The sequence below is a fragment of the Carassius auratus genome, unplaced genomic scaffold (assembly GCF_003368295.1).
Source record: "Carassius auratus strain Wakin unplaced genomic scaffold, ASM336829v1 scaf_tig00033555, whole genome shotgun sequence".
NCBI lineage: Eukaryota > Metazoa > Chordata > Actinopteri > Cypriniformes > Cyprinidae > Carassius > Carassius auratus.
In genome coordinates, this window is record NW_020526090.1 from 26,677 (window position 1) to 38,867 (window position 12,191).

At 37.0% G+C, this 12,191-nt stretch overlaps 1 protein-coding gene across 1 annotated transcript in view; it reads right to left on the reverse strand.

Annotated features, from left to right (window-relative positions):
* The window catches only part of LOC113081272 (voltage-dependent calcium channel subunit alpha-2/delta-2-like), a 129,753-nt gene that overhangs the window by 12,069 nt on the left and 105,493 nt on the right, over positions 1-12,191 (reverse strand). The window contains exons 15-24 of the mRNA XM_026253346.1: positions 9,873-9,962; positions 8,520-8,585; positions 7,591-7,665; positions 7,442-7,516; positions 7,244-7,315; positions 5,554-5,625; positions 5,396-5,457; positions 4,637-4,713; positions 2,941-2,958; positions 391-451 (exon numbers count right to left, since the gene is read on the reverse strand). Coding sequence (XP_026109131.1) covers positions 391-451; positions 2,941-2,958; positions 4,637-4,713; positions 5,396-5,457; positions 5,554-5,625; positions 7,244-7,315; positions 7,442-7,516; positions 7,591-7,665; positions 8,520-8,585; positions 9,873-9,962 — 668 coding nt within the window. The remainder of the gene's footprint in view (positions 1-390; positions 452-2,940; positions 2,959-4,636; positions 4,714-5,395; positions 5,458-5,553; positions 5,626-7,243; positions 7,316-7,441; positions 7,517-7,590; positions 7,666-8,519; positions 8,586-9,872; positions 9,963-12,191) is intronic.

A 12,191-nucleotide genomic window follows, 5' to 3' on the forward strand; every position in this document is an offset into this window, starting at 1 on the left:
CACTACAAAGAAGTTTTTGTTGCATAGAAATATTCAGCGGGAGTTTAAGTTTCTTCATGGAACCATGAATGCCAATACAAAAAAAAAAAAAAAAAAAAAGTGTACTTGTGATGAACCCAGAACAGTAAAGTCCTCCATTTGCTCTTAATGCTGTCTAGGAGATACAATTGAGATTTTATTAGGATTTTTTTCTTTCCTACAGGTGATGGCAAGGACTCTAGACAGACAAGACACAACAAACACATTGACTTGAGTTAAAATGGAAAGACACGTTACACACAGCACACACACACACAGAGACTACAGTGACTACGGTATGTTGTAAAGGAAGTTAGCGATGGACGTATGCACGAAAACAGTAACGTGGCTTCAAGAATCATACAAAGCTACCTGGGGGCAATGAACACATGTCCCTCTGACTCAAAAGTGTTTGGCAGGAGAGACTCAAAATCTGCAACAGAAATGGGCAAGATTATCCAGAGGAAGCGGAGGACGGAGAACACACCGAGGCTTCTGAGAAACAAATGAACATCAGCTGCTCTTCAGAAGGTGCAGGAACGCAGTGGGGGCGTTACCATAGCAACACTGAGGAATCATGGGGGAATACCAGCGTTAGCCACTATGGTGCCTTCAATGGAGTCGCACTGGCCGAAATAATGGAGTCGTTTGGAAAGCAGACACTTCTAGCTTGATTCAAATTTCATCCGAATTTCATTCTTTAGCAGATCGGAGAACTGGCTCGACCCTCTGGATACATACTGAGATGTAGCGAGTTCTCCGATGCCTTTCCCACGAACAGCGTGGAGCGCCGCTTTCATTTTCAACAGGCATCAACATGGCCAACCGTTTAGCTGGGAGTGGGTGAGGCAGGGGTCCTGATGGAGGTGATCGCCCCTCAGACTGGCACCGCAGAGCCGCTCCAGAGACTCAATCAGAGAAAGTACCCAGCATTGTGGAGGGAAGAGAGAGGGCAACCCAGTTTAATCTACTACACATTACCCTGATGTTACTCCAGCATTCGCCTTCAGCACATCGTCCTGCCTCACACCTGCTGAATCACATGCGAGTGTTTTACTACACCAAACAGTGACAGAAAATGACAGATAAAAAAGGTCATTAGATTGTATTTGAACTTAATTTTTCACCTTGATACATTGATGCATTTCGAGTACTTATTTTTGTCATTAAAACCAAAACATATTATATATATAGAGAGAGAGAGAGAGAGAGAGAGAGAGAGAGGGAGAGAGGGAGAGAGAGAGAGGGAGAGAGGAAGAGAGAGAGAGAGAGGGAGAGAGAGAGAGAGAGAGAGAGAGAGAGAGAGGGAGAGAGGGAGAGAGGGAGCATATATACACATAAAATTAAAAAATATATATTTTTTCTTATTTAAAAAAAAAAAAAAAACTGTCCATGATGGAATTTTTTTATTGTTATTTTTGAACTAAACATTGTCAAATTAGGTAACGACAGGATTTTTTTGTAATCAGCCTTTTTTTTCAAGAGGCAGGGATGTCATTTTTTATATCTTATGTCTTGATATTTCACAAATAGTAATGTAAATTCAGCCTTCAAGTAGCAATTAATCAGTATATACAGAATATATATGTATCCAATAAAACCCACAGCACTGCTGTGCCCCGGTAGTTTTTCCCTCCACAATGTCTTGCACTTCCGTGTCAGGATATGTGAAGATATAGCAGAGTGTCTGTGGTGGCAGTCTGGGGGGCGATAGACGTACAGAGGGGTCAAGCTGATGAGAACAAGGAGTGTAAGAGGAGGATGACAAACAAACCGGACGCTACCAAGCGCTCCGTCACCAAAACAGCACGAGAGGACCTAAAGAAGACCATCTAGCAGCCTATTCCTGCCCAATCCATAACAAGAACTAGTAATTATATTAATAGCAAGAGAATAAACTGGCTGGCTAAACTAAAGGCAACAATACATACACATAGACATCTTTAAGTTTTTTAAATATTAGCATGTATGGCATCAAGATCTGCTTAATCTTCAAGATTTAAAAGAAGAGTTTGGACAAAAATAAATATTCAAGATCATTTATTCACCCTCTAGCCTCTGTGGTGCACAACAGCAGATGTTTTGGAGGATGTTCAAGCTGCTCTTTTCTCAGTGAAAGAATGTATTAATCAAGGGCACTGGTACCTAAAACTATAGCCACATTTAAATCCAGATTAAAAACTGTTTAGCTGTGCATTTACTGAATTACTATTGATTGGACTGTATCTTCCTATGTTTTTTTTTTAAAATGATTTTCGGACAAAATGAGAGAGAGTCTAAATGATGAGTTTGAATTTTTGGGTAAAATTTTCTGAACAAACAGACAACGATACACTAGACTCAAAGTGCAATCACAATAAGCTCATACCTGTATTACCGTAATACTAACTTGTACTACTGGAAGACTAAAGTTTACTATGCTTTCAAACTATCTATATGACTAGGACGTCTACTGACCATGACAAATAACAACTGACAATTTCTACAACAAATACACCGAGGAAGAATGAGGGGAGGAGGAGGAGACAGATGGAGGAGAATATTCCCAAATGTAATGGACACAGGGATCAGAAATACGTTTGACAGGGAGAGAAAGATCATATTTTATTCTTCAGGAGATGTCAGGGAGAGACCTTAAACGTTTGTCCAAGCCGAGAGAGAAAGAGAGAGAGAGCTTGAAAAGGAGAAAAGAGAAAGATGTGGGTGTAGGCCGCAGCAAGAGGGTGGGTGGGTGAGAGAGAGAGTGAGGAAGAGGAGGAGAGAGAGGAAGAGGAGGGTCTTGAAGGCAAGGCGGGCAGGAGGAACAGAGGAGGCAAGCAGGCTGGAACAGGTGGAGGTGGGCGTCAGCGGGGAGTTCAGGACAAGGGTACGAGGAAGGAAGTAGAGTAACAAAGGTACTGGACCAATATGGTGTATACTTGCCCTTGAAGACTGATCCGTCTGAGGAGGAGAGAGCAGAAAAGAAACGGGGGGACGGGTAAGGGGAGGAGGGGGGTCACAGACAATATTTTATTCAATGACTGTTTGAATAAAAATATTGTTTTTCTCAAAAGAAGGAAAATCAAGTCAGTCAAAACAGTAATGAACAACTGAGAACAGGACACCAAAATGAATGACATGTCGCAAAGAATATATGCAACAAGTAGACGGAGGCAGTGATCGAACTCCACGAGGACGGAGACGAGGAGAGAACATCTGAGGACAGGTGAGCAGAATCAGAGCGAATGAACCTTCACCGTACGACCAAACATGGAGGAAAATAAAGTGTCACAAAATGAGAATCACATATGAGCTAGGAAGAGAGGAACGCTTTGGAAAAAACAACAGAAAGAAAGAAAGAAAACTAAATTTAAAGCTAAGAGGAATGGAAGCATTAACTAAAAGAAACAAAAAATAAAATGAACGAAATAATGAATGAAATGCATACTTAATGAACGTATAAAAAAAATATATAAACAAACACAAACAAAAATTCAAACAAACAAACAAACAAACTGAAACAACAAACTTGCAAAAATGCAAGAGAGATAATAGAGAATGAAAGATGCACAAAAGAAAAAAAAACTAAATCAATAAGGAATTAAAACAAAAGAATGAACAACTGAAAAATAAACAAAAACAAAAATGAACAAACAAACAAAGAACAAAGATGAAAGAAAAAGTGATTGATGAAACATCAAATGAGCAACATCAAATGAAAGAATAACAGAAAAGCAGAATAAACTGCTCAAGATCAAACAAAGAACTAAAGAATGAATAAGACAGAAATAAAGAACTAATTAACCAAACGAAAGAGAATAAACAAAATTTCAAACAAACGAGAGACTGACTGAAATCAACTACTACAACTAAATACAACATATTTATATAAAGAACAAACAAAAACAATCAAAAAACAAGGACAAAGAAGGAAAGAAAGGAAAACCAAAAGCGTTCCATGAAAATGGCCCATCAGGGGGCATTGTGGGATATTTTTTTTTCTTATTTATTGACTGATTCCAAAGCTGCCGGCAAACAATACAGCACAATGAGCATCCACACGCATCAAAGCAAATAATACACTCGACTGAACACATAAAGCACACAGTGAAAAGCAAAAGCATGCCTCTTTTCACATCTCACTAACGAAAAACAAAGACACAAAACCTGTCCAGACAAAAGATGCTTCAGAATCGTCATTGTGAGAGAGAAGACGAGAGCATTTTTTTAATGTTTCGGCAAAAGGAAAAATAATAGCACATGGTCACCATTATTTTCAACTCAGTAAACACAGTAAAACCACAGCTTTCACCTCTCTGGTTTTTAGTGAGGGTTTTTTCTTTTCATCCGTGCAGGGAAAGAAAAATCACCTCAGTACAGAACAGCATGAGGACAGGAGGGAAGAGGGAGGAGGTGGGGTGGGGTTTCACAGAAGAACACGTCCACTCTCGCTTTCCCAGCGCTGAAACACGACGCCGCTCGCCGGGAATCCACGCTCGGACCCGACACTGCTGTGATGTCAGAGAAAGGGGAGGGGCTTCCGTTGATTGGACGAGAGGGGCGGGAGGGGGAAAAGGAAGTCTCTTTGGGAAGAAAGAAAGGTAAGCAGGCTTTGCGTTAGCCTGCCCCTGGTACTTACACTGGACCTGGAGGATCTGGTCGCTCAGGTTGGCCTTGATGTGGTGTTCACTGTAGGACGGCAGAACTAAACCAAGACTGCAAGGAAAGAAAGGAAGAATTTCAATATCATTTGCATATGACCACCTTTGGCACTTTCTAGGATACAAACTAGCAACAAATCACACTTTTTTAAAGCCAGTGCATGATATGTGACAAGTTTAAAGCATAAAATGTAACATGTTTAAAAAACATTTAAAAATAAGGGTCTGCACTGAAGAAAAAAAAAACATTTTTAAATCAGCAAACAATTATTTGAGAAGCGAAATGACTAAATATATTAAGTGATTCTATACTTAAAACAACAAAAAGGGAAGGGAATACAATATTATTTTTTTATTTTTCTGGTTGGCATGTTTTCTTTTAAGCAATAACTCAGTTTTGACACATTTTTCAGAAAACATTATGTAGCTTTGCTTCTTAAGTAAATGTATCTTTATTTAAAGATCTTTAGATATTTGTACAGTAAAACAAGACAAAAATACTGATAGCACAACATTACAAAATTAATATTTTTTTTATAAGTGAGTAAATTCTAACTAGACTTGCAACCCAGTTATATTTAGGTAAGACAAGTTTACTTATATAGCACATTTCATAAACAATGGCAACTTAAAGCACTTTATATCTTTATATTGACAATTAATAGAAAGAGATTGAAATCATTAATCTTAAAGTCATCAACAGAAATGCAGTTTGAATGAGAGTGTGTCATAATGACCTGTAATCTGTACCCTCCACTGGACTCCATATGTACGTTCTCTGGACCTCGTCGATGTAACGCTGAAAATACCCACAGAAATAGCAAGACATTACCAACCAGTCGTAAGATCATCACACTGTATGCCATTATATTTAATAAGATATCACGTGACTCACCTCATCCACAGACTTCACCAGTGTCTTGATTCTCCTCTGTCCTGCTCTGCCATCAATCATTTGACGGCGGATCTACAAAAAGATAAATACAAGACAGAATCAGAATCAGAAAGAGCATTATTGACAAGTGTGTTTGCACATACAGTACAAGTAATTTGTTCTGGTAACAGAAGCTTTCAGTACACAGACAACAACAACAACAACACTGATAATAAGAAAATACACATTTATAACAGAAATAAACAAAATTTGTTGTGGTACATAGATGGAATAGAATAGAATTTACAAGGAATGGAAAAAAAGGAATGTAGGGTAGTATTAAGTAAATAAAAGTGGTATTTGCACATCTTTTTAGTGAACAATAGGGGAGAAGATTTAAGACAGCCAGCTGCTCAACCTTGCTTCTATATATAGACTCATTACAATCCTGGATGAGGCTGATGACTTTAGTGTTTTCTGCAAACTTCAGGAGCTTGAAATAGGGGTTGGTAGATGTGCAGTCGTTGGCGTATTGGGAAAAGAGCAGTGGAGAGAGCACACATCCCTGGGGGGCGCCAGCGCTGATTTTGAGGCTGTTCGAAATGAATTTCCCCAGTCTCCCTAGATCTTGTCTATTTGTCATAAAGCTGGTGATCCATTGATAGATAGATAGAGCTAGGAACAGATATCTGGGTTAGTTTGGTCTGGAAGAGTGCTGGGTCGATTGCATTGAAAGCTGAACTAAAGTCCCCAAACAGGATCCTCAGAGAAGTCCGTTTGACTAGATTGTAGGTTACAATGCAGTCCCATGTTGACTGCATCATCCACAGACCTGTTTTCTTGATAAGCAAACCACAGGGGGGCCAGTAAGGGTGCAGAGATGTCCTTCAGATAAGCCAACACCAGTCTCTCAAACCACTTCATGACCACAGATGTTAGGGCAACACGACTGTAGTCCTTAAGATTATGTTACTTTATTTCATTATCATTATTTAAAATGGTCTCATCGTATTAATAGATCAGATTACTCATTTGCAGTGTTTTCTTGGATTGTAAACACATTAAAAGGATTTAAACATGATTTAAAATTAAGCTGTGACTTTCTCAAGTCGCTTTAAAGTTTTCCAGGTATGCATTGTTTAAAAGTTTGAGGTTGGTAAAAAGAAACTGAAGACTTTAAAGAAGTTTTGATCAAAAATACAGTAAAAGCAGTAATATTTGGAAATATTCATACAATTTATAATTACTACAAGCATCATTACTCCAGTATTCAGTGTCACATGATTCTTCAGAAATCATTCTATGCAGATTTGTTGCTCAAGAAACATTTCTGATTATTACCAATGTTGAAACAGTTGTGCTGCTTAATAATTTTGTGAAAACCATGATACATTTTTTTAATATCAGGATTCTCTGATGAATAAAAAGTTAAAGAGAACAACATTTATTTGAAATAGACATTATACATGTCTTTACTGTCACCTTTTGATCAATTTAAGCATCCTTGCTAATTAAAAGTATTAGCAAAAAATCTTAATCCTAAACAGAGTGAGTGAATTGGCAATTTAGTTCCAAGACCCAAAAACTTTCTTCATCCAGAAGCATGTCCTACTTTGCTAAACTGGACCATGTTGTCTGATGAGTAATTTAATGACATTTTAATAATGTATTCGGCACATTTGCAGGAAGAACTTGTTTTAGAGATGTTCACCTCCTCCTTGTTGCGGTCTGGAAGTTCAGCATCCAAGAAGTCCAATGTGACCGGCTCTCTGAAGTTAATGATCTACACAAATCCGAAGAGAAATTACAGAGTTACAGAGATGAAAATGCATTTAGAAATGAAAGATAAAAAACGAAAATAACCACATTTTGGGCTAAATTTAAGGTCTACAAACGTAATGCTTTTCACCTTAGGCTGTAGGTTGGGGTGCAGCAGCACATAGCCATTGGGATCTATGGCAAACGTGTAACCATTGGCTCCAAGCTGTACACAGAAATGCAAATTAATGACTGATGATCAAAAGAGAAGAGACAGAAAAAGTGATTTATTTTGCTTACCTTATACCGTGGTGTGAGTTCTTTAATTTCATTGAGGGCGATGTCTACACCCATGACACCAAGAATCAACTGATTCTGCAATAAAGAAACCAACAGACTGAAAAATACAATAGATGACCACAAGGGGGCAGAATTTGACAAAACAACAGGTAATATAACAATAAAACAGTTCAAACAAAGCTGGATTAATGCCTGGAGAGTGAAATGTTTGTCAAACAGGCACATTTCTTGATTTTTATGTTATACGTAATATTGAGTTGTTGGATCATAGTTATCATTACCATTGTCAAAGTCCAAAAAAATATAGCTGTGGTAAGAAATCATCTGCTAATGCCATTAAATGAAGAACAAATAAATTGAGAAGCGAATATGCCTCCAGGAAAACTAAAGAATATGTGATGACATGCAGTGTTGAATTATAATGTGCTCTGCATTTATCAGTCACACTTACAGGACAGTTGATCACATAATGGAAAGATCACTCATCTATCAATGCACAATAAAAGATTTGTGCAAGCACTACTGATTCAATTCTGATCCATCCAGCCAAACAGACAATGTTAAAAATAGTTTTACCTGGAAATATAAATCATGGAAAGTGATGGCAACTGCATTCAAAAGTTTTCAAATACAACTCGATGCACTATTTATGATATTAATCTTCAAACCGAACTTTGAATCACATTCAAACACCCTTGTGTGTCTTCAGGGTCAAGACTTATTCAATATGCATCAACACGACTTTTCTTTTTTCAACACCGCTCTCAAACAGTTTGTCAATGTCAGTTAGGGAACATGCTAAGAATTAGAACTGGAACGTGATCACACTAATAATGCAAAAACTCCATAATGCAACATTTGTATCATCCAGCGGGTAACGAGAAACAAATGACTAGATGTTCATTTACAGGGATCTGCTCGTGACTTACTTTGGAGTCTCCGTCAGTGGTGAGATTGAAGACTGGCATTGTGCCGGTAATGACGAGCCCCAGACCCTGTAAAATACAAAACAAAAGCAAACACTGCGATATAAAATGTTTGTTTTTACCGCTGTGAACTAAAAGAAGTTCACAGTACACTGCACACATGAATAAAAGACTGACGCTTATAAACCGCCATCCAACTCATAGTAAAATTATATGGTCAATGACAAAGCAAACTAGCTGTGGAGATTCAAATTAGTGCATTCTGGGAAGAAAACAAAGAATACACAATATCCCAGCCAGTGGCTGCCTCAAACAATGCAACCTGAAAGAGTCTTAAATCAATGCTTGTGTGTTTCAGTGTTTCCTACAGAATGTAGTTCTTGCAGAGGGGTGCTGTAAACCCCTAACGCGCCAAACAACATTTCTAACAGCATTTCTACAACAACTTATAAACAAAAGACTTATTTTAATAGAGCTCTGTTGTGCATATGTATATTTAAATACACTTTGTCCCTGGACCAACCAGTCAGAAAGTAGACTGAATAAAGTTTTACTAACCTTACAAATGGACATACATTTCAAAAAGTTTATAACTCAGATTTAACAGAGAGCGGTTCAGTTAGAGAGTCATCCAAGCTGATTCACTCAGAAAGTGAGTCACCTGACTGATTCAGTTCATGATTCAGACCGATGGTGCTGGTGTTCTATTCTGACTGAGTCACTAATTAGTGAATCATTTGAAAGAAGTGCACCAATCTGTGGATTTATTTGTGAATTATACAGCCAGCTGTGACACAGAAATGAAATAAAATCCAACTATTTACTGTCAATATGCTATTTTGTAATATTCAGCCTAAAAGTGTGTAAAATCTTTGTGCAATGATATCAGGATTTCTTCCAGAAATGTGTAAGGGTACGTTTACGATGTCACTTTATACAAAGGTTTTTGTTTTTAGCTGAAAATGCTGTTATGTAAATGCCCCTTAATCAGTGGTTTGGTCATGAACCCAAAATAAGGTAATGGAATTATAAACGTCTACTTTTGATTATGATATTAATATAGATACTTGATTTATCTGCAAGACAAACAAAGTTTAAATAAACACACAGATCAAGTGGGCTCAGAAACTGCAAGGGTTGATCCATTGACCATATTTCATCCAAGTGGATGCTGCACACTGGTGGTGGTTGAGGAGAGACCCCCACATGATTGTAAAAGTGCCTTGGGTGTACAACAATACACAATAAAGCGCTATATAAATGCATAATTCATTCATTCATTTTTGAAATTATACAGTGCAATTTTGAGTTTGTTGAGTTGATGATGATGATGATGATGATGGTAATCATCCATACCAGAGCATCCTGGTAAACATTGGTCCACTGCACTTGTTTCGCCCGTTCACCTGCCAGCACCATTGGCCGTCCAAGAACATCCAAATACTCCTGATAACAAAAATCACAAAGAATTCAACATAAATACTACAAGTACTTTATTACTGATCAGTCTTACCACAAACACACCCAGAATCACCAATATAAGCAATCTATTCTCTACAGGTTACAACTAATAACACTCTGAGCTCTTCAAGTGCGACACTAAAGGCAGGAGTCCACACCTCCCTCTGTCATAAAGCAAACGACTGCGGCTCGCCGCTCCATTACATAAAGCACGCTGTTAAAGCGTCTGCCCGAGGGGCCAGTAGAGCCAGCTGCACAGAGGCACTTCCAGCCGTAACAAATCATCATAAAGCAGCTATTAAAGCTGCTAGAAAACACACTCTCGCTCCGGAGGGGCAGGGTGGGCTGCCACAGGACCACACTTGTTGGGTCGCAATAAGCACACGTTTATAAATGACACTTTGGATTTCAACACAACACCCTTTGGGAGGCTTCAATAAAACTGAAGAATTGGGTCATATTAGACCCAAAAAGAGTCAAAAAGAAGAAATTAAACTTATTTTAGGACAAAATCTCATTCTCATCACTGTATATATATATTATTATTATTATTATTATATCTATAGATCTATCATTCAAAATATTAGTTAATCAAAATTAAGCTTAAATAAATAGAAGCATAATTTTTAGATGAAAACATGTAAAATGTAAACACTGAAAATGAGAAATAATTGTAAAATAAGTATAATTATTAAAATAAGTTTAAGCTGAAGCAATAAAAAAAGAAATAAATATACATTAAAGCCAAAAAAATTGAAATGAAAAATGTGTAAACTAAAAATATTTAAATATATGTATATATAGACAGATAGATTCACAGTTTCAAATGAATCCTAAAAATACTTTTATCTTAATTTATAAACTTACATTTGCTATAGAAATATCCACGTTTTGCTATATTTTATTTGTCAATTTTCAATTATTATTATACATTTTTAATAAACATAAAAAATTGAATTTCACCAATTTTTAGTTTGTTTGTGCATGTTTTTGGTGACTGTGAGAGCTTTTACACAAAATATAATTCATTTTTTTCATGTTTATTGTGACATTTCATGAATTTCACCACTCTGTGTGGATGGCGGGCTGGGCAAACACATTGAAAAATGCAATCTTCCAGCTTCAACATCTTAACACAACTGATGGAGGGCCAGAAACTCATGTGGGGAATATTTGTCTCTATGAAAGCCACTTGTGTAAATGTGGCCTTTTGATCAAACTGCAGCATTAGGCCACTTTTATTTCTTGCTGGAACATGGAAGTGCTGACAGGCGTAACCTATTCTATTATTAGCTCACTAAAACACCGTTTAACGTGCCGTGGGGAAACATTTCAGCAGAGACGATGACAGGCGGACCTTTTCACACGGGAGAAAGGAGAAAGGTAAACAGCGGTGGGCCGGTAATGGTGCTCTCTGCGGTACGAGGGGATAAAGAGCAGTGACACAGCAGGCCACCGCACAGATTCGCTTGTAGATTTCCAGTCTGTCCATAAATGTTCATGAATTCAATGCAGCAGCTCAATTATGAAGGAGCTGCGTTCATATCGTTCTCATTATACTTAGCAATGTGACACTTTAATGTTACACAAGTAGAGAGTAAAGGTTTCACATCCACTTTCATAATCACCTCAATAGCTTTCCAATCACGCTAATAATCTGGATATTTATGCTGCATGTGATTCATTCAAATTAACTGTACTGTATGATAAAATAATCCTTTATACACTACCGTTGAAAAGTATAGCATCAACAAGATATTTTTCTTAAGAAATGAATGTTTTTTCAGCAAATCAACATATTAGATTATGTCGATTGAAAAATTCAGCTTCGCATCATAAATATATTAATTTTTAAAATATTCAGATAAAAAGCTTTTTTAATTGTAATAATATTTCACAATATATCTGGTTTTACTGTATGTTTAATCAAACAAATAATGCCTTGGTGAACAAGATTCAATAAAATAAAATAAAAAATCAACCCAAAACTTCATATAATCTTTTGTTTGGGGTTAGTTATATTTGAGACCACTGACATTGAGATCTTATTCAAGTTTAACGTTTTTATTTCATATTTTCCATTTTCCTTTAAAATTTTTAAAGTTCCAGTAATTAATTTGTATTTATTCTTTTATTTTGCCATTTGTATTACTTTTAACTTTCCATTTCTTTTATTTCAAGTAACAATCTTTTCTAATGGATTTAGTTCACCCT